The following is a 27,338-nucleotide window of genomic DNA, read 5'->3' as shown; positions in this document are numbered from 1 at the left end:
AAGCACCGAGGGGAGCGAGCGCCGCCTCCTGCGAACCAGCCCCCCCCCAACCGGAGCCACCCCCAGTTTGGGGAAGGGATATGGGGCAAAGGTCAGGCCTGGGGGGGGGGGGGTGGGGGGTGTGCGTTTCCCCCCCCCCCTTCCCGCAGCCAAATCCCAAATCCCGCCCGGGCGTCCTCGTCTCACGTGACCTGGCGATTCCCGACAGGGAAAAAAGGGCCCTTTCTGCGGAAAAGCGGCGGGAGGGGGGGTCCGGCTCCCCCCGGTGCGGGCTCAGCAGCGGCCAAGTCCTGGCGCTGGTTCCGGGGCTTGCGGGGGGCTCTCACCCTCCTCATCTCCCCCTTCCTGACCCTCGGGGGGTGAGCGCAGTGGTCTGAAATCAGCTTCCAAGGACAAAAAGCAACGGGGCGGTAGGGGGGGGTCGCTGTTGTCCATCACTGCCCCACATTCCCGTCTCTGGGGCAACCTGCTCCAGGGATCACTGGGGATGGTGGGGAAGGAAACACTCCCCGTGGCTGCCCCATAGAATCATAGAACAGTTTGGGTTGGAAAGGACCTTAAGATCATCCAGCTCCAACCCCCTGCCATGGGCAGGGACACCTCACACTAAACCATGGCACCCAAGGCTCTGTCCAACCTGGCCTTGAGCACCACCAGGGATGGAGCATTCACAACCTCCCTGGGCAACCCATTCCAGTGCCTCACCACCCTCACAGTAAAGAGCTCCTCCCTTACATCCAATCTAAACTTCCCCTGTTTCAGTTTGAACCCGTTACCCCTTGTCCTGTCACTACATCCCTAACGAAGAGTCCCTCCCCAGCATCCTTATAGCCCCCCTTCAGACACTGGAATCCTCCCAACCCTCCCTGCTTTGCTTTTGAAAGGCAAGGGAGGATTTATGGGATGCTGGTGGCTGGCCCTGTGGCTGTTTCTTTCCTTGTCTAGACTGGGACTATCTCCTGCATCACAGGAGATCAAGATGGATAACTCGGGGTTAACACCGATGGGGTGCACATCCTCATCTCTCTATCCTAAAACCACTGCTTCTCCCTGCCCCAAAGCGAAGCTGGGGACGGGAGGAGGAGGAAGAGCACCCCCTGGTGCTGGGGTCTGACTTACCAATGAGTATTTATTTGGGGAGGAGGTAAGGAAGCAGATGTATGTACATACACATTCAGTCACGTACGTTTCCTCCCCGAAAAGGCCCCATGAACATATATTACAGAAGGTCTCTGGATCATTATTATTATCATTTAAAAGCTGGGGCTGTGCCCCAAGGGCTCACTGTAGAGAGCAAGCAGCGATGGGTCCTCACTGGCCTCGGGTGCAGCGAGATGGGGACGTGGTTGGTGACAGCCTTGTGACAACGTCCCTTAGAACACCTGAAGAACATGGGACTCGCTCTCTTCTCTCCCCCAGCACACGGGGCCAGCATCCAAACCTCAAAGCAGCTTCTGAGATCGTCTAAAACCATGCTGGGAGGAGTTAAGGCTGATTTTTGGCCCTGGTCCTTCTTCCTTTAGCCTCAAACCTCATGGACGGGCTGGGGAGTGTTTTGGTGATGTCCGGAAGCCCGGCGCGGGGTGATCCAGGAGGTGAAGCGGTGCCGCACTCGGTGATTGCATTAGCCAGGAGAAAACATGCACGGCAGCGATGTGTGTTCCCCTCTCCGCCTCCATGCCCCATCCCTGTTCTAGAATGAACAAGTCCTCCGCTCCCTGCTGCGATGGGGGGATGCTCATCCCCAGCCCTCCCCTCTCCCACACTATTTGTGGGATATTATTCCATGAAAGGCAAACGATTTTGCCCCGTGGCCACTGGATGAGGAAGGTGGAGGCTGCACGGCTGGAGAGGGAAAGCGGCCGGGCTCAGCCTCGCCTCCTGCATGGAGAAGTGTCTGGTTGCTCCCCAAAACGTGCCGGATGTCCCCAGCGTGGTGGGGACGGGATGCAGGGTCCACGCCTGCAGGCACGATCCTGGTGGGGAGCGAGCGATGGCAGGAGGGTTTGGGGAGCCGGTCGGCTGCGGGGCAGCTGGGTACAGACCCTGCTCTCCCAAAATGGGCCCCCGGCATCCGTCCTCCCCCGGGCAGGGTTAGCACCAGGGGTCCCGCTCCGCTCGCCCGCGGCAGAGGCTGTCGCTGCGCTGCCACGCGCTGTCGATGAGGCTCTGAGCGTCCTCGCACTTCTTCTTGATGGCAGCATCCAGAGTGGCTTTGTGCAGGAGGTCAACCTGAAACACACGTGTGGGGCAGTCAGGAGGGGAACGGACCCCAGCCCTTGGTGTCAAACCACCCCAAAACCAGATGGCAAAGTCGCTGTGTCATAAATACGGGTGACAGAGGGGGACAGGGCTGAACCAAGTCATTCCCCTCACTGGCTCTGGATGCTCATAGCCTGTCTTGCCACAGGATTTGGGTTCCAAATCCCACATCCCGTGGTTATACAGACACTCTCTGGCTCTCCCGCCTTTGTGGGGAAGCTGGGTTCACCCCACATGAAAATTCCATCCCACCTTCCTCAGAGGGTCCTGTTGGCCCTTCCTCACCAGAGGAAGAGTGTGCCACAGCCTCACCCACTCACCTGGTAGATGTTCCTCCAAGCAGCGTTCAGTGCCGAGAGAAACCTCTCCAGTTCTGTAGTGCAACTAAAATAGAGGACCCAGGGGGGCAGGAACTGCTTGCTGTCCTGAGCAAACTCCTAAACACCAAGAGAGAGGCCAGGTGTTACCTCTGGGGTCCTCGCCCAGCCCTGGGACAGGCATTCCCAAAGCACCACACTCACCAGGATGCAGTACTCCTTGCCTGCCTCCGTAGAGACAGCGGTGATGTCCGTGAGCTCCACGGTGCCCAGGGAGCGGAAGAAGCTTGTCTGGCAGTCCTCATGGCACGTGAAAGCCTTCTCATCCGTCAGCACGAGGCAGCACGGGACGCACGGCGTGGGGGCAACACCCTGGGGGATCACCTGCACAGGGTGGGAAAAGGGGGGTTTGAATCTGGCATGAAGGAGATGTGTCTCCATAGGGTGCTTCCTGAGGAAAACCCTGCTGAGCAGGAAGAAAACTGCCTCCTCCATCCCTGCCAGACATCCCTGGGCAGCTCCACGTTGACAGAGCTGTGCCCCACAGGGGCTCCGGGCGATGGAGGGTGTTGATGCACCCACCCTTGGGGCCTGTCCCCGGCTCACCCCTTTGGAGACAGCCTGGCAGAAGTACTGCATCCAGTCGGCCATGTCCTCCTCGTTGTCGGCGCTCAGCTCCAGGGAGGGCCGGTCCGTCAGGATCACCTGGAAGGAGTGGGGCCGGTCGGTGGTGTTGGAGCGCCGGCATCCCCCGCACTGCTCACCGCTGGGAGAGAGGGGGGAGGATGGAGATCAGCGCCGGGGCGGCCTCAAAGCAGCCTCCGCCTGCCCTCCCGGCGCTGCGCGGCGCCTGCTCCCCACAGGAGACAGTCCCTGAGGATGCTCCAAGGACGGCCTTGGTCTCTGCACCTTGCGTAGAGCTGGAGGTGAGAGCAGTGGAGGGCTCCATCAGACCTTCAGAGGCCAATTCCCCATCAAAGGGTGTGCTAAACCCAGGGGGAAATGAGCCTATCTCCAACTGCTTGTACCGGAGCCTGAGCAAACAGGCATCTGCACCCGGCCAGGAGCAAGCAGGGAGTGCTGCAGCATGGTCTGGATCGTGATGTGCCCCCAAACACCTCTCTGAACACCCCAAGGAGCTCCTGATCCCCACTGGGTCTGGCTGCTACATCCTGCCAGCCGCTTACCCCATGTTGATGGAGAGCAGAGGGGTGACGTCCGTGCGGTCCGGGTACTGGTACAAGATCCCATTGCTGCCAGTTGGGAAGATGAAAGAGATGGGAACTGGAGTCAGCTCAGCTCTGGCAACTGCACAAACTCCCTCTGCCTCTGGTCCCACTGCCACTTCTGCCCTGCCCTCCACCCATGCAGCCCCATGGGGTTGCATTCCTGCTGCTGGACAGCCACAACTGGTGGTTTCATCCTCCCAGCCGACAAGATGGGTCCTTGCCATCACCCGAAGAGCTCCTGGGCAGCAAACTGGTCCCAGCACCTTCTCCAATGAGCCCTGGCTGACCGCAGTCCTGACCCACAGCCCTGGCACCAACCTGAGCACCACGAAGCAGGTCTTCCACTGCTCCTTGCCCAGGTAGGAGGTCCCTGCCTTGTAGTGTAGGATGCCATCCTTGGTGACCGTGTTTTCAGTGGAGGCGTAGCTGTTGCTGGCAGGTCCCAGCGTCTCGTCCATGGGGTCTTCCCAGTGGACAAGGCCATAGAAACGCACAACCACGTTGCAGGCCTGCAGGAATCAGGAGAAGTCAATGGGAGGGAACCTCCTGTGGGAATCTCCTGTGTAGTGATGGCTGCAAGGCCTGAACTCACCTCGCACTTGGACTCCTGGGCCACAAACTTTGCAAGTGCCAGTTTCTCCATGGTGGCATCAGTGAGGATACTGGGGTACGGCGGCTCCCGGCACCCTTTGATCATGGCTGACTTCAAGGAGAGCAGGAAGAATCTGAGAGGGAGAGAGAGATCTCTGATGAGGCCAGGGCAGAGGATTCATCTCCCTCACAAGCTTTGATGCCACAGGCACTTCCCTTCAATGTGAGCCTCTGGTTTTCCAGACCAAAGGATCCCAAAATCAACCTGTGGACCAAGGGTGCAAAGTCCAGGAAGGAGATGGGTGAGAGTGGGAGATGGGACACTCATCCCAACACAGATCTAGGCCCTGAAGAGATCACCTCCCTGAGCTGACAACATGCAGACAGACCTGGGGACATGCCCTGAAACTCAAGACCTCATCCCTACTCATCCAAAGGGGCACAAAGAACACAGAATCTGCATGGCCCAGAGCCCCGAGGCTGTCAGCCTGAGGCACAGGCTGACTGCTGTGTACATCCTTATCCATGCTCAAGGCATTCCCAGTTGCCTGCAGGGTTTAACCGGTGGCATCAAACCAAACCCCAAATGCCCCCGATGGCAGCACTTTGTTGTTGAAGGGCTGTCACCAGTCTCCTGCATGCCCCAAGTCACCCAGGAGCAAGCACCACAGCTCACCGCCCGGCCCCTGCTTACTCAGTGAGAGCCACGTCCGCGGTGTCAAGCAGGAACTGCTTCCTCCGGTTGGTGCACACCAGAGTCACCGTCTGCTGATCCAGCCCAACCTGTGCCACATAGGATGGGTTCAGGAAGCCAGGAGGGAGATGAGCAGCAACAAAGCAGGGCCGAACCTGGCTTCTGGCCCCACAGGAGAAGGGCAGCAGTTGCTCTGCTGCCCATGTGAAGATACGAGCACCCGCAGAGGTGGGATTTAAGAACCATGAAATGGGTTGGGTTGGAAGGGACCTTAAAGCTCATCCAGCTCCAACCCCTGCCATGGACAGGGACCCCTTCCACTAGAGCAGCTTGCTCCAAGCCCCTGTGTCCAACCTGGCCTTGAACACTGCCAGGGATGGGGCAGCCACAGCTTCTCTGGGCACCCTGTGCCAGCGCCTCAGCACCCTCACAGGGAAGAGCTTCTGCCTTATCTCCATCTTAAATCTCCCGTTTCAGTTTGAACCCATCACCCCTTGTCCTATCGCTCCAGTCCCTGATGAAGAGCCCCTCTCCAGCATCCTTGTAGCCTCCTTCAGACACTGGAAGCTGCTCTGAGTTCTCCACGCAGCTTCTCTTTTCCAGGCTGAACAGCCCCAATGTTCTCAGCCCGGAGGGAGGATCACTTCCAATCTCAAAGATTCATTGGTCAAAACAGTCCCCATGGACAAAGCACCCTCAAAACCACTCCACTGCGATGCTCCCGACACCCCTGTGGATGGAGGGGTGAGGACTGACCCCACCACCCCACCTCCTGCTCCTCTCCCTGGGGGCTGCACTCACCGAGATGTAGTCCAGCTCATTGTAGGAAACAGCCTCCTCCACCATGTACGGCTTCTCTGCAGCCCCTGGCACAGACACAAAGAGCCACATGAACTGGGGCAGAGGAGCCCAGCACTGCCTGGATCCGGGCTGTGGCTCAGCAGCAGTGATGGACCCACAAACCAAGCTGTGTCCCAGGCAGCACGGAGCTGTGGGCCACATGTCCCAGGGCTGCTCAGGGGACAAGTCAACCTGAGCTCCCTACTGTGCCACTGCGCCGGGGGACATGAGGGAACTGGCAGGAGCTGGCAGTGAAGGTACTGAGCTATGGTACCCTCATTTACGGGCAAGCCTCCCTCCCTGCAGCCGCGCAGAGGCTGTCAGGATGGGATCTACCTTTCCGGATCAGGTACACGTAGCAATCCGTCAGCAGGACGTAGATCAGCTGCAGGTTCCCCTCCATGTGCCCAGTGCTCATCCGGATCATCTGTGTGGAGGGAAAAGAGCTCTCAGTGGATGCAGGCACAGAGCTGGTCCCTTGGGGGAGATCACTGGTGGCCGCCTTACCCTGAACAACTGCTCCTCATTCTCCCGAAAGACATGGATCATCAGCAGGAGGAGATGGTTGTTATCCACTCTGAGTAAAGAGACGGGAGAGGATGGACATAGTCATGGCATGGGATGAGTCCAGGAAGGACAATCCCCTTCCTCACTGAACTTGTCCTTGATTTGGGAACCTTTACCCCCTAGGACCTTTCCCTCCTGACCCCTTGTGCCTCCCTCTTCCTCCCGGAAAAGGATAGGCTTTGCCCCCCAAACCAAAGACAAAGGGAAAAGTGACAGCCTGAGCTCAAGATTGGTTGGAAGATGCTCTCCCTGCTGAGCAAACCCAGCCTCACCTGAACTCGGAGGGATGGGTCAGCTCTGAGGGGCTGCCCTGTCCTTCCTCCACACCAGAGTCCTCAGCGCTGCTTGGGGAAGGGCTGGGCTGCTCCTTCTTGGGCTCACAGAGAACCTGGGGCTTGGTGGTGCCTGTCTGGCCAGTTTGGGGCTCATCACTCGCCCCTCCAGACTCCTCTACTGCCCCAACTGCTTCTCCTTCTCCGCTTTCTTCTTCAGGAGCCTCAGGGCTACCAGAAACATGTGGCGGTTGGCCAGGCCCTGGAGCGTCATGGTGGCCACCACCTGGTGCAGCAGCGTTTGGACTCTCGATGGTAAAGCGGTAGAAGTCCATGGGGGCTGAAATCCCCTCACTAAAGTCGCCAGAGGACGATCCATCCGGGGTCTCCCCTGGCGTGCCAGTCCGAAAGGACTGCCCGGGGGGCTCGAGGGGCATGCTCCAGGCACCACCGGGGTCCAGCTGCCCGTTGAGCCTGTCCATCACCTTGCTCAGCGGCTGCCCCACGCTCTCCATGGACGTGTCCTTCATCTCGGGGATGCGCAGTGCCAGCTGGCTGAGGGCAGAGCGCTCAGCACCCTCCTCCTGCCCGCCGGGGCTGGGCTCAGCGCCGGGGCCGTCACCTCTCTGAAGGTCCTCTCTGTCGCTCAGCCCGTTGACGCCGCTGTCGCCGCTGGCCTCGGGTGCTGTGGGCGCTGGGGTGTTCACGGGCTCCTCGTGCTTTGCTTTCTTCTTCTTGCCCGTTTTCTTCTTCTTGGCCAACCTGGTGGTGAGAGACAACGAGAGATGTTCATCATCTGTGCCTGCTTAGGCTTTTGTGGCGTAGAGAGGGATCCCTTCCATGGAACCATAGGATCAACTAGGTTGGAAAAGACCTTTAAGAACATCAAGTCCAACTGTTCTCCCACCACTAACCCATGGCACTGAGGGCCTCAGCTACACGGTGTTTGAATGCTTGCAGGGACGGTGGCTCCAGCCCTGCCCTGGGCAGCCTGTTCCAATGCCTGAGCACCCTTTGGGGAAGGAATTGTTCCTCAGCTCCAGTCTAAAGGTCTTTCCCAGCAACCTTCCTTTGCAACTTTCCCTATTGCAGAGAACACTGTAGCCACACAGAGCCCTGTGTCCATGCCAGCCACCACAAGAAAAGCAGGTTATGGACACTGTTTCCTACCCATCCAAAAAGAACAGAGGCTCCAGCTGCCAGATGCAGCATCTGGGGCTTCTTTTGACTGTGAAGGGGATCACAAATGGACGTGGAGCTAAAGTGAGGTGAGAGAAATCCCTGTCTGAGAGCAAGATGCTCTCAGAGCATCTCGGGAGGTTTCAAGAGGACATGGGAATGCCGTGTCCCTGCCTGCCAGAAGAGGGAGATGCAGGCTGGAGGGAACGGCACTCCGAGATTCCAGCTGTGGAAGTGTTCAGGCCTGCCATGGCCACCAAAACTGCTGTCAGGCCACTCTTGGTGAGTGCAGTGCTCTCCTTCTGGTGTGTCTGTGCCATAACCCAGCTCCTCTCAGGAAGAACAGGGTGTGAGAACAAAGCACAGGCCTGCTGGGCCGGTTCTGGGGTGCCCCCGTCCTGGGCTGTGAGCAGATGGAGCCTTGAGCTATGTCTGGGTTAAAGGCTCCAAGGGTCCCCTGGGGACCTCCTCTGGAAGAGTCAAACACAGGATGCAGGAGGCATCTCCCTCAACAGGTTTAGCCACAGCTCATGGACAAACAAGAGGAAGGATGGGAGAGAAGATCCAAGACCTGGAGTTGCTGCAAACCTGCCACCAGCTGGAGAAAACCACAACTAAAAGCCCCTGGCTTCCTCTGAGCTCTCTGATAGTGTCAGGCAAAGGTGTTTATGTTGACCCAGCCTGTAGCTCTACAGACCCAAGGGACCAGCTCTGTTGACACCTACAGGGCATCAGTTGGTGTCTAGAGGTATAAAACCACCTTTTCAGGATTGTATAAAGGCTACCCCACAGATGCTGTCTCCATTGGGCTACAAGGGGTAGCACATCATCAACCTGTGGTGACAGATGACACTCGGAGCCACGTCTCCAGGCCAGGCAGCTCTGTCCCCACCTGATGACCTCCAGCTCCGTGCAGCTCTCAGACTGGTCCGTCCCTTCAGGGGTGGCTTCTGCCTTCTCCCGGGAAGCCGTGTGCACCGGTGTGGTCTCAGTGGAGGACGTCACGTCCGACTTCTCCTCATTGAAGGGGTTGTGGCGCTGCGTTGGGCTCTTCACAGAGCCTTTGCTGCCGTTCGCCTCCGAGGCAGTGGAGCGCGGGCAGCTCAGCGTGTCTGTGAGGTCTCCATCTGCAAAGACAGGAAGGGAAGAGCTGGATGAACATCAGCTCAGGCACCAGATCAAGTCAAATCAAGCAAAGTGGTGCGCTGGGGGCTTGGGGCGTTATAAGGTCACCACACTGCTGGCAGTGACACCACCCCAGGTACCCGCAGAGCATCGTCACACCCGCTTAGTTCAGAGATTGCTGCAGGCAGCAGGCTGCTCGTGAGGAAGGACAGAGGCCAGCGTGCCACCAGCATCACTCTGTGCTTTGCACCCACTGCAATTTAGACAACACAGACATTAAGCTGGGATTTAGACATTTAGCTGGAAATAACAGCTTGGTCCCCAGGAGCCAGCACCTGGATTAAGAAGTAGCATCCTTGGGAAGGAACTGGAGGGGTCTTGGGGCCATGGTGCTCCTTAGTAAGATGCCAGCGAGCCAACGAAGCTGCTGCCCCACACTGCTGCTTCTCCTCTGCAATGGGGTCTTAGGAAGATGCTCACTCAGTAAAAGGGCAGAAATGAAGCCACCCCATAGAGCAGTGATCCTTACAGAGCTGCCTGCTTGCATGAGACATACACAAGCTGGAAGTGTGCTGGAGGGCAGGACACAGCATTCACCAAGGTCTGAGGACAGCAGGCTGCACAGACAGGTCATAGCACAACCAGCTTTACCCATGTTAGTCTTCAGAGGGAAAAGGAGCAGTGGAGAAGGGCTGCAGGAGTCATGCTCAGAGTTATCCATCCACAAACTCATGGTTAAGGGAAGGTTATCCATGCCCTTCTCTTCCCCAGCACTCTTCATATCCAAAGCCAGTAGAAACCTCCTGCTAGGCAGGGAGAGCCTGTCTAAAGGAAACCACAGCCCTATGGACTGGTTTGGGGTGCAGGGTTTGACTAGGAAAATGAAACCTCTTCTGAACAGCTGATAAAGGCAGTTGTGTGATGGCTGATTTCAAAACACTGCTTTGCTCCTGCTGAAATGCCTGCCCTGAACATGGGGGGGTTGAAACTCCATCAGGGGACGTAAATCCCATGGTAAAGGGGAAATAAACCATTTAGAAGCTATTTCAGCCCCAGGCTTCAAGCCTGCATCACCACAATGAATGTTACTTGTTGGTTCTGTTGAGAGAAAACAATCTTTGACCAAAATACAGAATTTTACCCCAAAATGTGTTGAAAACAGGGATCTGCCCCAGTTTTCTTAACCTTCTTAACCTAATTCTTCTAGCTCTGTGTACAAAGAGCAAGGAATGCATCAGGACGCTGACCTGGCAGGGGTTATAATGGAAGCTTTGCTACAGCCAAGGGTTGCTCGGCTCACCCATTCCAGACCTGTGGTGGCTCACACTGGCACCACCTTGCAACCAGGACCTGCACAGGGAAGCTCACACAAAAGCCAGAGGGATTTGCCCCCGGCATCCATTGGCTTCTCCCAGCCTGCAACCAACACTCACAGTTAAGCTGTTTGCTGGGTGTTGGGTTTGGGAACGTGGTTTGTACCCTCTACATGGACACTCAGGTTTCAGGGACACATTAAACCATCTCCATGTGGTAAGAAAGAAGATGAGAAGGAGCGTGTTAAGAGCCCAAGAGCAATCCACATGGAATTCAGGCAGACTTTCCCCAAATAATGAGGTGGTACCAGCCAAGTCAATTTGGACCCAAGGCTCCATCCAACTTTGAGCTGCAAAGGACAGAGCATGGGTGTATTTCCTCCAGGGGTAAAGCAGAGAAATCTCCTACTCTTGTGGTATGTAAAGGTTATGCACAGGGAGTGCATGTGGAGGAAGGAGAACAAGTTCCTCTAAAATGGGCACATGCTCTTGTGCATAAAGGCCAGACATAGTTAACAAATTGGGTTTAAAAGTGGTAAAATAAAAAGCATAGAGACCCAAACTGAGCAGAGCCGTGTGCTGGATGTTGTGGCTTCAAAAGCTGTTTTGACACAGCACAGCAGGGTGCAAGGGAAAAAAAACCTCCCAAACCAATCCCTGCAAAAGGCCCCCAGTTAAAGAAAGCAGAATTAATTCAGCTGCTTTCCAGGGCTTTCAGGAAATCAACGATTGGATCAGCTTTTCCATCAGCACCCTGTGTGCTTTATCCCAAAGAGGAGATCTACAGGAAGGTCAGCTGGCATGTCACGCTCATTTTGGGCAGTGATTTTGAAGCTCTTCTTTTGTAACCTGGTCTAGAAGACACAGAGGCATCATCAGAGGCAGGAAAACATCCCTCTGCTCCAGGATACACACCAGGTGAGCGTGCCTGCATGCACCACGAGCTGGGGAAAGCTTTGCACGTGGCCTCACAGATGAGACACACAACCTCCCACCTTGGGGGATCTTTTCTGCTCCTTTCTGCCTCTACTGAATTCCATCAAGATGCAGTGGTTGCTTGTTAAAGAACTGAACTGGGAAGCATGCAGCAAGCTTCAGGTGGCAGCAATGCAGAGAGAAAACCAAAAGGTTGTAACAGATGAGTATGTCCCACCTTCCCAGTCTCTGCTGGGCATGGTCTGCATTGCTGGAAAGACATCTCCAAAATCATAATCTACAAAAATGAGGGATAAAACTCAGGATTAGAAATGCGAGCAGTGGGGAGGGAGAAGGGACAGGGGAGAGTGTGAGGGGGATCTGGGGAGGGAGATGGGAAAGGAGAGAAACAAAACAATTTTCCACTGCTATCTGAAACTCCTGAGAAAATAGTTAGGGAACATGGATGCAAATGGAAACCAGCTGCACCACTGGTTGTTCCTGTGGGATGTCTGTGTTATGGGAGCTACCAGTGAGGTATGAAGGAAAGCTAAAACAGAAACACGGTCATGTCATGGCTGGGATCCCTTCTGGGAAGCAATTTAGTCAATCTGTGCCTCAGTTTTCCCTCTTCACACCTACCTCCCATGGATACTGTGATGTTTGACTCATTAACGCTTGCGAAGTGTGATTAAAGGGAAAAACTTGTCCACTGATCCTAAAATCCCCAACTCCACCTACACTCACAGGGTAGGGAGATGCTCCTGTTGAAATGATGAGCAGTGAAACAGTTACTGAAGTTCAGCTCCTTCAAGCAGGAGGAACAGTGGCACTGCCTGGGCTCAGGCACCTCCACTGTCCTGGTCCTTCCACAGGGGATGGCATTTCTGCATCACCACTGAACCTTTCTATGCACAGGGAAACTGAGACGCAGATCACAGCCGCTGCCCAGGCGCACGGGATAGCTTATGATGATGCCAAATCCAAAACCTAGCTCCAAAATCTCTTGGATCTCTACTCCAAACCCCTCTTCTCATGAGCATTAAGCTTCCATCCACCACAGTGGCCAGAGAGCATGGCCTATCCCAAGTGACACCCCTTGCCCAGTCAATAGGAACAGGCAGGAGACTTGCTGGCACCAAGACATGTTCTGCTGAGGGAGGAACAGGAACACAAGCCCAGGGCACGCTGCAAGAACTAAAACTGCTGCTTATGTCAAACCCCTGGGGACAGAGAAGCTTCTTCCTGAGACTTCCATTGCAAGGCTCCTCTTGCTGTCTCCACCTGGGATCCTGGAGGTTTGGCATAAGCAAGTCCTGGGAAGCAAAGCCTTCCACACTTACAGCACAAGTGCAGATATCATAGGTGAGCCCAAACCAGGGCTGCGCTTCAAAGTCCTTTGCTAAAGGATGCTAACACCCACCCCACCCTGCTCCTTCCCAGCAACTTTAATGTCTGCTGTTTCTATCTTACACATTAAAGGCAGCTGGGGGACCCTTGTCTGAGAGAGAACCCATTCGTACATGGACTCAGTCCTGAATCCACTGCACCCCGTTCACAGCACTCATCACCCCATCTATTCCTTCCAGAATCACCTGATCTCGCTTTATCCAGACTGACATCAAAAAGGAAACAGGGGTAATGTATTTTGGAGCTGCTTCTTCATGGGAACATGCTTCATGCAGGGCAAGAGCTCCCTGCTCCAGCCTGAAGCAGGTTAAGGGCACAGGCACAAAGTACGTCCAACATCCATGAAGAACATCCAGCCCCCTCTGATAGGGATGAGGGGATGAGTAGGACAACTTATCACGCTGCTCAAGTTAAGATGCATAGAGGGAAAACCAGCACCCCTGAGCCCACTGGCTGCCTTTTCCTCAGACTGCAGACATGGAGAAAAGTCCCTGCAAACTATTCCCCACCACCTCCATCGTATGTGGGTCTCTGGACTGCAAAACAAGCAGTTAAAAAAGGTCCTCTGCAGCTCTGTGTGCCTGCTCTGAACTGGAAGGCACATTCAGATAGGGGCTTGGCTTTCACTCCTCCATGGGCAATTTTCTCCAGGTCTTGCTAAAAGAGCCGCAGGATGGAGAGGTGGCCTGAGGTGACTAGCAGGGAACGTCCTCCTCTCCCAGTCTGAGGCAAAGGGGCTGTCCACGGTCTAAGTCCCAGCACCTCCCAAGGCAAGGCAGGAGACACTCACAGCCTAACTTCTGGGTCTCTTGCTTTGGTCTTTTCCAGCCCATCATTTGCTGTCTCATCCACTCTGACAGTTCAGCCAAAGGGGATGTGGGAGCACATCTCATCTCCAAACAACCACTGACCTTCACTGGATGGAGCAATGGCACTGTCATCCCATTCCAGGTTGGTGGAGGTGACTGAGTTGAAGGAGTTAAGGGACAGGCTGTCTGAGCCATGCATGGAGCTGGGCAGACGGTCCTCAAAGTCTAGCAGGTACTGAGGCTTGTAGTAATCTGGCATGTATGGGGCTAGATCCAGGTAAGGAGCATCCTGCAGAGAGGAGAGCACAGGGTGAGTGAGGCTCTGAGTCACCACACAGTTATTAGCACTTGAAATGATCGAACTGTCCTTGAACGTCCTCTGAGTGCCCATTTCTGCCTTTCAAAGGAAACCCAGAGGGGACACCGAGGGTTTGCCAGTGGCTTTGTGTTCACCTGGAGGGACCCCAGCATTTCGTGCCACACTTGCAGAACTCAGCTCCTCTACCCCCACCACGCTGCCCTGCAGCTGCCTTGTTCCTCTCCTGCACTGTGCAGAGCAATAGGGATAAATCCCACTGCTGGATCCCCAAAGACCCCAGCCTAAAGCCTTGTCTAAAAGTGGCACCTTCATGTTCTCAGCTGAGGTTGTACAAGAAGGTACAACCTGGAGCAAGCAGTGGGACCTGTTACATCCAGGCCTCCCCCTGGCCCCCATACCTGCTCCCAGAGCCAAGACAAACAGGTAAAACACTCACCAGATCCAAGTCAAAGCGGATGAACTCCAGCCCGGACACCAGTGTTAAGAACAAGGTCAGATGATCATGACTGCAAACCAGGGCGTTCCTGCAGCATGGATTGAACAAAAGAGCTTTAGAGATGTGAGAAAGAGAAGAAACAGCTACAAGTGCCCTTCTGTTTTCTTGGTGGTGTGTCTCTGAGCTGCCCTATAAAGTGCCCTGGAGCTGTGACCCTGCTGTCTGCCTCCTAAGAGCAGTGCCAAAGCTTAAAGGCAGATGTGTGCAGCTCGGAGCAGTCACACACTCACTGTGTGCTGTCCCCAGCCAGGCTGCAGGCAGATTTCCAGGTGTCCGCCAGAGCTGGGTCCCAAGAGCTCAGCAGCTCCTTGGAAAACATGGAAGAATATAAACAGTACATCTGGGACGGGGAGTAAAAGCAGTCACTAGAAGAGATGCTTGAAGGCTCTGTTATGGCACAGAGTGCTCGCAACTGGGACCTTTAAATTAATCATGCAAAACCCACAAAGGAAAAATCAGACCCTGATCAACTGCTTGCTCCCCACTGAAAAATTAGGGCTGGCTTCTGAGAAGGGATGCCCACCAATGCCCAGACAAGGAGCAGGGATACTCACTTGACATAGTACTTGTGCAGCAGGCTTAGGTTCTCCTGGAACAGCCTCAAATAGCTCTCCAAGGAGTTCTCATTGAGGGCTAAGTACAGCCATGCCCGGCCTGAAAACAAAGCAGCAGAGAGATTCATTTGTGGAGAAATACCTGAGAAGTGAAGCAAGCCCAGAAATAACCATGAATCAGTTAAAACATGTCAGATCATCCATTCACATTGGTATCATTCCAGGGAAGCAACTGACCCCTGGGGAAATCTGGGGGAAAAATGCCAGTGGGAAGTGAAGGGGCAGATTTGTGATTTGGAGTGGGAATGGGAATAAGAGCCTGTGTGGTAGCCGGTTGAGAAGCAGACACACAATTGTGTGTCTCTAGTGAGATGGGAGCCCTGTGGGCATCTCCAGGGATCAGGAGACAGGAGAGATGAGGAAAGAATCACTCTAAATCAGCACAGGAGCAGTCTGAGACATTACACACATTCTGGTGCAGAGAGAGGTGATGGGGGAGTCTGTGCTCAGCTCCGCTCTCACCAGTACGGGCTTGGGAGACGAAGGGTGTTGGGATAATCAGGCAGAGAGGAGGTCTCTGGGCACCGTCCTGTGTCAAAAGCAGCCTCGATGGTCCCAAACATCCACTACAGACAACTTGCAGCAGGGGAGAAGCAGCATCAGGCACCTGATCCTGAGGCACGGTGCATATGGTTAAGGCAGGCCTCCCACCTCCTTGGCCCTGAGCTGCCTGCTGCCTCCCTCACTCTGCTGCAGCCCCAGCCCTCGACCACATCAGCACAACCTGCCTGGGCCTCCTGTCAGATGTGCCCAGACTTGTTTGCCCTCTGAGCAGGGGCAGTGTCTGTGAGCACTTACTGCGCCCCAGGTTGGTGGCCACGTGCTGAAGCACCTCTATCTGTTTGATGGCTTCTCGGCGGGTGAAGTGAACAACCAGCACCCAGTAGCCTGAAGAAAGATCTTGCAGGCTGGAAGAAGAAAGAAACCCAGAGGAAGGTTAAGGAAGGGCTTTGTTACCTCCGTCCCAGTGACTGCCCAGATGGCTTCCCCAAACTGAGGCTACACACTGGGTGAAAAGCACGCCAGCAGCTCCACACTTACCCATAGAGCAGAGCATGGTCCAGATGTTCACAGAGACGCTGCAGGACCTTGTCATGGTTCCTGATGGCCGGTGTCTCATCTTCACAGGCAGCAAAGTAGCTCTGCAGCTGCAAAAGGAAGAGATGAGACAGCTGAAACACCCTTCTACAGCCCCCTGAGGAGGCAGATGGACATGCCAATGCACTCACAGGCAGTATTAACTAGCTTTCTTTAACCCCTCAGCTCACTAAACCTTGATGCAGGTTACTTACAGGGTGTAGCATTGGGTTTAAGAGTACCCTAAAGGCAGTAACTCATAGGGAGAGCCTCACCCATAAAGACTCATCCACATTTCAGAGACAAGCCAGCTGTGGCTGTGACTGCACGACCAACTTCCCTGTGTGCTGGGCAGGCTCAGAACCTGCTGTGCTGCACAACTTGCTCCTTTACAGCCAATGCTGCAGTGGGGGTCTGGTGGTCCTTCTGCAGTGGTGCAGCCATTACAAAGCAGTTCAGAACAGACATAACCCAGACCTCTGAGCAATGTTTTTGGCTCTGCATAGACAAGTCCCCTCCTCAGTCTCGGGGCCTTGCCATGGGAAAAACCTGGCTAGGGAGAGACGTTGCTTCCAGGTAAAAAAGATGCTCCAAGTCCAGCAGCTAAATCTGTGTGAAATCTCAGCATCCTGAGAAGACACAGAGGTTTGCTTGCTGCAGGTGGCCCGAGGGAGCACCATGATGCTGGGTACTGATGCCAGGCAGCTGAGAGCTGTCCCAGACTTTCAAACACAGGCTGGTAGGAATTGCCTGGCCACACAGCATGGGGACTCAGAGGGTGCAGAAGGCACTGGATACAGACAGAGCCACGTGCTGCTGCAAAAGCTGCTAGAAATCCCCTTACCCCCAAATCCTATATCCCTTTCCCAGCTGACCCACCGGCCTCCGCCTGCCCCTACAGCTTACAGATCTATTTAGGTCCCCGTCTCACACATAACTTGGCATTCAGGCGGGGAGATTACTCACGAGGGATGTAATCTCAGCTCTATACACTACCTTTATTTGTCTGGCTGGTGACAAGCTGAAACACAACAACAGCCACAAGTACAGTGTTTTAGTGACCTGATAATTCTTTGCCAAACTTCCCTGGTTTCATGGTAGATTGAAAAAACAAGAACTTGTGCTGGTTGAGTCTGATTTGTCCCCAGAAAACTGCTTTCTCCTCTTCAGTTATTACTAGAGGCAGAGAAGCTGCTTTAGAAACACCATCCAGTCTCCATATAAAAGTTATCCAAGGGACACAGAACACCCCATGGCCCCTGGAAAACTTCCCAACAACACTCTTGAAAACAGGAATAGATCTAACTCCAACACCCTCCCTGCTTGAAGGGTGAATCCCTCTAGAGCTCTGAGCTAAGATGGGAGAGCCAGGCGTGTTCCTGCATGGAGCTGGTCCCAGCCCTTACGTGGGAAAGAACTGCTGAGCCCGAAGAATCATGGCCAAATTCCCACATCCCATCGCACAGCGCACATGAACCTGTCCCGTCCCAACTAATCCAGAAGGTAAATCCCCTGTGGAAGGAAACAGGCAGCAGTGTTTCAGTTGCAGAGCCACTGGGTGCTCTGGTGATGCACAGATATTCTCTCAACACCCAGGTGAGACCCGAAGCATTGCAGCCCAGCAGCTCTTACCCCTTCCTGGGAGGGGACTGTTCCAGAGGATTTACACTATTAACAGGCAGCCCAGACACAGACAGGGAGGAGAATGCCCTAAAATCCCACTATTCAAGATCTATTTCAGGAGCTACCTGGAACCTGTGTTTTAAACTGTAGCAAGGACAGCAGAGGAAGAAACTAAGTCATGATTCAGAGCTGTATCCCTCAAGTGATGGACAGATTAAACTCCAGGGGATGCTCTCCCTGGAGCTCACTAAAATATCCCATTTTTGGGGAAACTGAGGCAGGAAGCAAAGCCCCTGCTATACAGGCAGGATTTGAAGGCAGCAATACCTGGCTTGTCCCAGCCAGGCTGTTGCCTCTGCAGAGAGCTTGGGCACCCCTGGAGAAAGGTTCCTGTCCTGGGTGTTTCTGCAGGCTCTGTGCTGGTTTGAGGACAGCAAGGAGGAAACAGAACTAAACCAGGCCCTCCACTAGCTTACACTAAACCCAAGCAGACCCTCAGCACACAGCTTGGCGAGGGCATCCTGGAGGAACTTGAAGCCTGTCTGTGCCGCTGACTAGAGGAATTCCCCGTGACAGAGACACTCCGAGCCTGAGCAGCAAAAGAGATGAGCAAATAGAAACATTTCCTCTTTTTCCTTTCCTTCCTTCCTTCCCCACAAATAACCTACATCTTTGTCACAGTCCTTCCACCAGGCAGTTCACAGCTCCCAACCCTCTTCATTGCTACACAGACCGACCTGCTCCCCTCATCGGAGGATGCAAACCATTAGCAAGCGCTGGTTGTCTCATCTCAACATCTCCAAGCACTGAGATGTAACCAGGAATTCCTATAACCCAGATTTGCCTTCCCTTGAAAAGCTGAATCTTCTCCCATGAAGGGATCTAGGGTTTGAAGGGCTCAATCTGTGTTATATTAAGGCTTGCTGTCGCTTTTAGCTGCTCTGCTGGCAGCACGCAGCCTCCTGCTCCACACAAACCAGCCACCCCTGCACTGCCCCCTCTTCCTGGGGACGCTGTTGGAAAACCCAGCCCCATAGCGATGTGCACAGCAAACCTACCCCAAAAGACTCAAGTCTGTCCCTCTGCAACGTCAGGAGGCAGAGGACGAGCTGGTGTGACTGTGCGTTGCTCAATCATGGGATCAAACCAGCCCTGTGCACATGGGACCCTGCAAGGGGGAACCGCACTCAGCAGTTTCAGATCTGGATCTGGGCACTCCAAGTCATGGCATTTTAGGAGTTGTCAGTCACAGGGATGTGCACCGAGGGCTCGTCCTATCCATAGGCACTAAGTTGTGCTGCCACATTCCTATATGGTGCTGTGTCGAGAGACTGCTGTTTCCAGCATCCCATCATCCAACAGCTTACAGTCCAGCAAAGGATATGCACGGCTTGCAACAGCCCTAAAATGAGTTTGGCCAGACAAATCCCTGCCAAGGCACCACGTGTCCAGGGAGGAAACAACAGAAGAAGCCTCAGGGTCTCCTGGGTTGAGTCATCCTTACAGCAAGGGTGGGGAGAGGCTGAGAATTGCCAAAGTTGATGGGGAGGCATTTTTGGTTTGGGAAGAAGGATGAAGAGGAAAGGTGAAGTGAAACAGGTGTCCCACTTGGGGAACAAAATCCAGTTGCATCATTTCCCAGAACAGGCCTGGAGCTGGCCTGCTCCCAGATCCACCTAGCTGGAAGTTTGTAGGAACTATGAACATGAGCATCTTGGTGGATCCTGACTGTGCAGCACAGGCAGGAGCCATGTGGCACTGCCCTGACAAAAAGGCATTTCCATGCAGCATTTAATTCCCTAAATCACTATAAACCACAAATGAACAATCTGAAACAAACCTCTCCCCAATTACAGCAGATGGACCTGTTTGGGAGGTGGTGACCAAACGTTATGAAGCATCCACAAAGCAGCTCCCTGCCATGCCTGGGCAGCGAGCCAGGCTGGAACCAGGGAGAATGAGGATGGAGCCAAGGAACCAGGTTAAAAACATGACCCAAACGTGACACTGGTCACTGCTGGGTTGTCCTGAGAGATGCTTTTTCCCTCCTCTCCTCTGCACTCCAAATGCAGAGGGAAGGGTTGAAGGCTGCCTCAGACACGGACTCATCTGGGGCATGGTGAATGCCTCGAGCCCTGTCCCAGGGCTATTTATAGGCATTCCTGGGGCCAAAATAAGCGCTGTTGGCGTGCAGGAGGCATCTGACACCGAGAGCACGCTGCAGCCGGCTGGGTCCCTGCACCGTGGGACAAACCCACTTGGGTGACCTGGTTACGAAAGCCCAAACACTTGAGGCAGGTGAATTAACCACTCCTGAGAGGGAAGCAGAGCAGAGGGTGTTTGTCCAAAGGGAACAGAGCTGGTTTGCGGGGGGGAGCACGGGGCTTGTGCTCCTTCCATCCCACCTTGCTCCCATTGAGGAGAAGGTGAATTTAATTGCTGTTTATCCATCACGAGCTGACTTTGTGCAATGACCACCACACCCTGTGCTGGCAGGCACCAGAAAGGATCATTCCTTGCCCAATTTTAGAACCTCCTAATCGCACCGGTTCTCAGAGCGTGAAGCTCTCCAGGCCCATTCACAGAGCTCCTGTGTTGCAAGGGCTGCCAACAAACACGCTGTGACGTCCGTTCCCCGAATCCAATCATTCTCATGGTGCTCCTTTGAAATCATTCCAGGGTTTCTAAAACCTTATCGAAATATAGAGCCTCCTTACCCTGATCACGGCTGGCCACAACCCAACCAAATCTCCATCTCCACTCCATAAATCCAGCCTGCAGATGTTTCACTGGCAGTTTTCTGACACCAACTCCATCTCCCTTGTTCTGCTTGTCCCTGACAGGACAGACACAGCAAAAGAAAAGTAACCCCCCCACCCCCTGCACTCCTTTATGTCCCCAAGCACTGCGCTTGCTGCAGGGGGAAGGTGAGGGGTGCTCTGAAACCCACTGCACATGGGCTGCTGAGGGGGTTTCCTCAGCTGCAGGAATGCAAAACAAAAGCAGCCACCACAGAGCAGCAAGTGGGCAGCCAAAACTTAACAGAAGCCTTTTCTCTGCCTCAGTTCCTGTTCTCTCACCATCTTCCCCAGCAGCTGAAAGACACCTCCTCCAAGCTACCAGGTAGGGGTTTTCTTTGAGGGCAGTATTTCAGGAGCCATCCAGGCAGGCAGCTGGAGATGCAAACAAGACCCAAACCCCAAAGCCTGCTCCCAGGACCTCATTCTTCCACCAACTGGACAAGGATGGTGGCATGTTACCTACCACACTGCACACACAGAATGCTCTGCAAGAGCAAGCCCATATGGTTTCCTGCGAAGGCAGCCTGCAAAGTTAACACAGTGATTAAGAACGCGCTGATTAAGAACCAGCGCTGGGCTCTCAGCCTGGGGCCACACCCTCAGGAGCAAGCCTGGATCTCCAGGAAGCACCAAAAAAGGTGGTGGGTGACTGACCTTGTCCCAAGCAAGTGATGGTAGCTCAACCCCAAGGGAAGTGGCAATAGGAAGGGATAGGACAGACACATAAAGGTATGAGAGAAAGCACTCTCATACCTGCTCAGGGGAGTACAACCATACAATGACAAGTGCATAAAGAGACTGAACTACTCTGCTTGGAAACCTTCTGGTCTTCCCTAAAAGCAGGCTGAATTTTGAGGCAGGGATGTTACTCTCTCTTGCACACTTGCAGAACACAAACCCTAAAGCTTCAGTTTTGCAGCCTGCATACACGATCTGACTCAACATTTCTTAAAACAAGCTTCCAAATCAGCGCGGGTCTCAGTGCCCAGTGTCCATCCCGGACTCAGGACATCTCACCTGGATCTTGTGGCTTTCCCAATGAAATACATCATCACACTCAGAGTGTCAGCACATTGAAGGCACCACAAGTGATGCTGGAGCAGCCTGGAGAGAAACAGAGTGTGCTCTTAATGTGCACAGACAAGAGCCTGAAAGAGGTGAAGCTGAAACCCACAGCAAAGATGCTCCGTGGCTGGAGACACAGAGCTCTGAAGCGTTTGCAATCCAGCACCAGGAAGGCTGTCACCTCATGGGACACGTACACTCGTCATCTCCCACAGCCCCAAGGCTTTTCCAGGGCTTTCCTTCATTGCTTCTAAGCAGCAAACCTTGCAGCAGGCTGGACCCATGCATGGCTCAGCAAAGGATAGGATCTTTTCCAGGGGTGACACTTGCTTCCAAGTCACAGGGAGCATCCTGTTCCTCTTGCTTGTGCCCTGCAAGTCCTTGTAAAGGTGCTGCTCTCCAGAGAGCTGCTGTTTACTCACACCCTGGGCACTTGCTGCTATAAATCTCTCCCCATCATCCAAGTCCTCTGCAGTTATTTCAGTTACTCCTCTTGGACCAGGTTATCAGCAGTAGGGAAAGCTGAAATCACTCAACAGCAGTTGTGCAATCAGAGGCAGAGAGGCTCAGAGGCATTGCTTCAGCTCCTTGTATAAACTCCCTACCAAAATTGAGCCTCCTAAACCAACTGCTCTCCAGTGAAAGGCTTTGTGTTAGTGGTAAAACAAGTGGGATGTTTTCTCCCCAAAAGGCTATCATAGCCTTGTCCACCAACAGAAACAGAGCTCATTTTGAGAAATGCATCCCCTGGGTATGACACAAGCATCACTTTAGGTACCTGCAGAATCTAATCCCCTTGCAGGCATGGGTGATGAGCCTCCTATCATCACCAGACCTGTCCCAGGATGAGGCAACAGGAATTTCCAAAGACAGAAACTTTGAGATCCTCAAGCAACTCAGGGAATACACAGCTGTGCTCTCAGCAGAACCACAGCAAGCGGCTTCATTCCCTCACCAGATAGTGGCAAAGCTCTTAGAGAACCACCAAAATACACAGTGTAAGAGCTGCAAGCGTTCACAGGCTTCTTAAAGCACCTGAGAGATCCTTGTGTCTTCATGGCTGACTTCTGAGCTGTGTGAGGTGGCTGCTGGCTTCAGGCACAGGCTTCTGGCAGCTGGCAAACCTGGTCCATGTGGTGAAAGGGCATGGCAGGACTTCTGAAGTTAATCCCTGCTATGTGCTCCCCCCAGCAACCATGGATGTGGCCTGGAGCAAGCACAAACGAGGGGAAACACCCTGGGCAGAGATAAACCCCCTGCAGTCCCAGAGCCAGCGAGGTGTCCCTCAGTGGGAAGCAGGAGACAAGTCACTGCTTGGCTATTTTCACATCTCCAGAACTGCCACCTCTGTGTCATGGCAGCTGGGCTGGATAAATCCACCCAGCCAGAGGTGAGCACATTCCCTGTGAGACTTGAGGAGGGATGCTCCATTCCAGTGCTACCTGCTTTTCTCCAGGACATGGGGGCACTAAACCATCCCCAAATCTATCCTCCCTCACCATGCAGGAGAAGCAGAGATGTTGCACAGGTGTCGCTCAGGCAGCAGGGCAGACTGCAAAGGCATTTCAATGGTACAAATCTGAGCCGGAGACAGGCAGAGAAGGCACAGCATTAATTCACTGAGAGGGAAGTGGAAACCTTCCCTAAGTCATGCACAAACGCAGCAGAGCCAGGGCTTTTGGCAAGAAGTCCTGCAACATCAGCAAAAACCATGGCTCCACCTAATTGGCATGCACCAGGGATGAGCTGCTCTAGGGTTCATGGGAATGTGTGTCCTTCAAAGCCAGTAGGAAAGCCTGAAAAACAGAGGAGAGCCCCAGAATCCTGGATTCTGATCTCCTCTGGTCTTATATTGAGCTCCTGAGTAGCCAACAATAAGCACTGTTTGAGGAAGTCGCATTTTCCCTACCTAATCACAGGCAGGACAGCAGTAAACCTCTCTAGAATACAAAACATTGACACTACCAGCTTTAGCATGGACCAAGTCACCTGTGATAGGTTCTAGCTATCGGGAGATGGTTGGCCAGGGATGGGTATGAAGCTGTTGGCATTTCTCACATGCTTATCAATCAAGGTAAGAGTTCAGCTGGGAGGCACTAGGAGGCAGTTCTCACCCCACTGCTGCCACACAGTAGCATCTCCTAGAAGAAAACAAGCACTTGAGTGAACAAGGGAGAGGATGCACAGAAAGGGGTGAATCCACAATGAGTCATAACTTGTCCATCTCCAGCCTTCTGCCTCAATAAAGCCCTAATCCTTTAAAAACCTTAAGGGTTAGGCACCAATTTGCTCAGTAACTTGTGGTGGAGCACAGCCCAGGGCAGGAAGCAGCGTGAGGGAGCACTGGACGGGAAAGGGGAAAAGAAGCAGTCATAAGCAAAAGGAATGAGCCCGCAGCACCACTGTCCATGTGGGCAGAAAGCAAAACCCTCTGAATTAACTTACATCTGCCAGAGAGGACAAGCTCTGGATGGGAAATCAACACCATGCTCACAGTGCCCTTGGATGCATGTTGGAATTGATGCAGGGACCCCCCTCACCAGTGATAGTGTTTCCTGACCTCTCCTGAAACCAAAAGCAGAAGCCTCTGACAGGTCTCCAGCTGGAGGGGCAAATTTTGTCCATTGGATGTTTTGCCTCTCTCTTTGCAGAGCCCCGATCTCAAACCTCTGCTCTCACACCTCTACAGTCAGCAGCACCCTTACCACTGATCTCTGAGGTACAGGTGAAGTACAGGAACGGTCCAGATCTTGGGTACCACAGACACCCCCCTCTAGTTTGTAACTTCCCTCTCCAAGCAGGTTTGTGACCCCACCTTTTCTAGCTGGGTTCCATCCCTCAGCTATTTCTAGGAAGATAAGAGAGAAACAGTCCTGGTTACTGAGGCTCGAGGGGTTCACTTGGAATGAAAGCACTTTTGCTGCTGTTGATTCAGACAGAACTCACCCAGTGCTTGTGCTCTGAGCCCACTCCTGAATTCAGAGGCGCTCTGTGGAAACTGAAGCTGCACCCAGGTAAAGCCACAGCTCTATGGCACAGACCCTGCTGCTCACTGCCTTCCCTGTCTGAGGCAGAGGGAAGATGACCAGTGTCTGGATGGCTTTCCCTGGGCCACTCACTCAAATGAGGCATTTTTTCTGTGGCTGCTACTCAAAGCTTGACACCATAACCAGGAACCTCAGCCTTCACTGCGGGTTTGTCCCAGTTTAACCAGTCTCAAGGTGGGGTTTAGTCCTGGCTGACTTCTGAAGTAACATCTAAGTTGTAGCCCACAGGCTGAGAGTCCACAAACTCCTCTGAGTCTGAAACTGAGGAGAGAAAACCCTATTATCATCCAGCCAAAAAGTGGTGTGGAGAGGCGTGCCCATCACCACAAACACACCCAAACCCTCCGCTGCACCACTCCAACCTGTAACAGTGGTGAAAGTAAGGAGTGAGCAACCTACACAGCGAGGAAGCTTCTGAAATGAGAGCAGAGATACTCTGAAACCTCCTCCATGCCCCATGGTGCAATCCCAGCCACAAGGAGTTACTCAAGAGGGACCCAGAGGTACAGAGAGGAGGATGAATGAGAACAGGATTTTCCCAGCACGTGTGTGTACCTGCTCCTCTCACCTACTGCCTTACTGTTCCCAATGACATGGAATGAATAGAGAAACACCAGGGTCTTGGGGGCTGAGCCTAGAGGCAAGTGCTGCGGAAAATCAGTGGCTCCAGAGCTGAAGAGAGGCAATGTCCCTGAGGAAGAACTGCATCCTGGGGTAAAACCAGGGATGTGCCAGCACTGGACTTTCACCATGTGCTTGAGCTCCACTGGGATGGCGTAAGGAAGTCCATCAGCATGAAGCTTCACAGAGGTTCCTTCATTTCCCTGAGCTTCCTTGCTCTGAAGAAGAAAGCCAAAGAGGTAGGACTGGAAAAGCCCCAGATCCCTCTTCCCCATTGGACCAAGGTAGGAGGTGGCAGGGATCGAGGCAGAGGAGTGCTGGCAGAGCTAGTTGTGGAGTCCTGTTCAAGTACAGTAATCATTAAAATAACACGCTGCTTCTACAGCATTTCCAACAGGGATCCTCCAAGGATTTTCTGAATGGAAGGAAGTGATGTGCAACAAATCCTATATGCTTGTAGTATGTTTTTATACAGATGGGGAAAATGAGGCAGTAGCTCTGCAGAGCACTGTAACAGAGCTTGGAGCAGGCTAAACATCCACTCACTTCCAGGTAGATGAAAGAGTATCCTGGGTTTCCAGAGGACAGAAAGGTGAGAGAGCAGAAGGCAGAGTCACCCATGGAAGAAAAGAAGGCGGCTGGGAGAGGTTTGCACATGGCACATCCATCCTGCACCCCAGAGGCGATGTCAGGCCATCCCTTTCATAACAGTGCTGGGAATCCACTGGTGATGGTCTTCATAAAGACAAATTTTCATGGATGAAACCTGTGTCAGGACACGCTGCAGACCACAGGAAAACTCCTATTCCATAAGGCGGTGGAAACCCAACAAGTGCACAAATGTCAGCGAGTCCAGAGAAACTTCCCTGCTCCAAAAACTTGGGATGAAAACAAACAAGACCCCCCCCCCTTTACCTCCTCCAGCTGAGCTTGAATCCCTTCTCCAGGAATGCTGGAGCTCACACACGGACCAGGCAGGACACGTGCTCCAACCCAGACCTTTCAGCGTGCCCCTACAACTCACTCCTGCAACCACCCAAAGAGACTGCAGCGTCCTGGGCCCCTCCGTGCATGCAGACACTTCCCACCAAAGGGATGGGCTTCACGAAACCCTCTCACCAGCAGCAGATGCTGAGGGGCAAGGAGGAATGTGCAGCAAGTAGCACAGGGTACGATGGGGTATGACAGAACACATCTTCAGAGCCCTTGTTTTGAGGGCGCAGCCCAACCCATGGGTATGACCCGCACATCCCCTGTGTCCATGGGGAAAAGATTCCAGGTCCTGCTCCTCCAAGGCACATCTATGACTGGAGGGAGCACCCCTTGGAAGAGGGTTTCAGGCTGGACTCGTCCAGATCCCCCCCAATGAACAGGCAAAGGGAGTGCAGCGGCATCCCCACAGCCCTGGCCACAGGAGAAAGAAACCCATTGACAAGGGGGAACCCCAGGATATCCCAACCAACAGAGACTGAGGCTCCCAGGGGCGACCCTGGCAGTGTCCCTCAGGAAGCACCCCCTCCCAGGGGCTGACCCCACATTTTGGGGTGCTCCATGGCACAGCACTGAATCATAGAATAGTTAGGGTTGGAAAGGACCTTAAGCTCACCCACTTCCACCCCTCGTGCCATGCACAGGGACACCTCACACTAAACCATGGCACCCAAGGCCTCGTCCAACCTCCATCCCTGAAGCTTTCCCCAGCCTCTAGCAGGGGTGTTCTTGACCCCACGCTCCCATCCCGAAGCATCCCCCAGTGCGTTGGGGTGTCCCCAGCCCCCTACCTTTGGGGTCTGGGGGGGGTCCCAAGGTCCTCACCTTCAGCCCCACATAGCCGGGTGTCCCCAGCCCCACAACGCCACCAGAGGAGAGTCCCCAGCGCCCACAGAGAGGAGACCAAGGGATGTCCCCAGCCCCACACCCATAGCAAAGGCGGGGGTGGGGGGCCCAGCCCCACGGCCTCCCCTCGGAGCCGGGGAAAGGCTCCTCCATGGCCCCGCAGCCCCCCCCCCCCGCCGCTCACCTTCTTGACGGAGAGGGAGATGTTCTCCAGGATGCGATCCTTCACCTCAGCCGGCTCCATGGCGGGGCCGCCCGCCCGCCTCCTCGCCCGGCCGGCGGAGGCCGAATGCCGCCCTCCGCGCCGGGCCCTTTC

General features: G+C 54.1%; 1 protein-coding gene across 3 annotated transcripts; it reads right to left on the bottom strand.

The window, feature by feature from the left end:
• Positions 1-1,109: 1,109 nt before the first annotated feature.
• Positions 1,110-27,338, bottom strand: PLEKHM2 (pleckstrin homology and RUN domain containing M2). 3 transcript variants are annotated; one of them, XM_061466603.1, is made up of 20 exons: positions 27,207-27,338; positions 15,994-16,100; positions 15,751-15,860; positions 14,893-14,992; positions 14,279-14,366; positions 13,626-13,812; positions 11,543-11,602; positions 8,844-9,078; positions 6,773-7,534; positions 6,441-6,510; positions 6,270-6,360; positions 5,895-5,959; positions 5,094-5,182; positions 4,401-4,533; positions 4,127-4,317; positions 3,767-3,832; positions 3,186-3,345; positions 2,784-2,963; positions 2,583-2,699; positions 1,110-2,232 (listed from the first exon to the last, which is right to left on the bottom strand). In XM_061466603.1, the coding sequence occupies exons 1-20, from the start codon at positions 27,264-27,266 to the stop codon at positions 2,095-2,097; spliced, it is 3,009 nt and encodes a 1,002-aa protein (XP_061322587.1). In that variant the 5' UTR covers positions 27,267-27,338; the 3' UTR covers positions 1,110-2,094. The 3 variants fall into 3 exon arrangements, with proteins under 3 accessions (XP_061322587.1, XP_061322588.1, XP_061322589.1); XM_061466604.1 differs by lacking the exon at positions 11,543-11,602; XM_061466605.1 differs by lacking the exons at positions 15,994-16,100; positions 27,207-27,338 and adding an exon at positions 15,415-15,565 and having other exon boundaries at positions 15,751-15,861.

Source organism: Pezoporus flaviventris, unplaced genomic scaffold (genome assembly GCF_033815535.1).
Source record: "Pezoporus flaviventris isolate CSIRO_AGI_PZ_B2104156 unplaced genomic scaffold, CSIRO_AGI_Pfla_v1 ptg000042l, whole genome shotgun sequence".
NCBI lineage: Eukaryota > Metazoa > Chordata > Aves > Psittaciformes > Psittacidae > Pezoporus > Pezoporus flaviventris.
The sequence above is the reverse complement of the archived record's forward strand: the minus strand, read 5'-3'. Positions and strand labels throughout refer to the sequence as shown.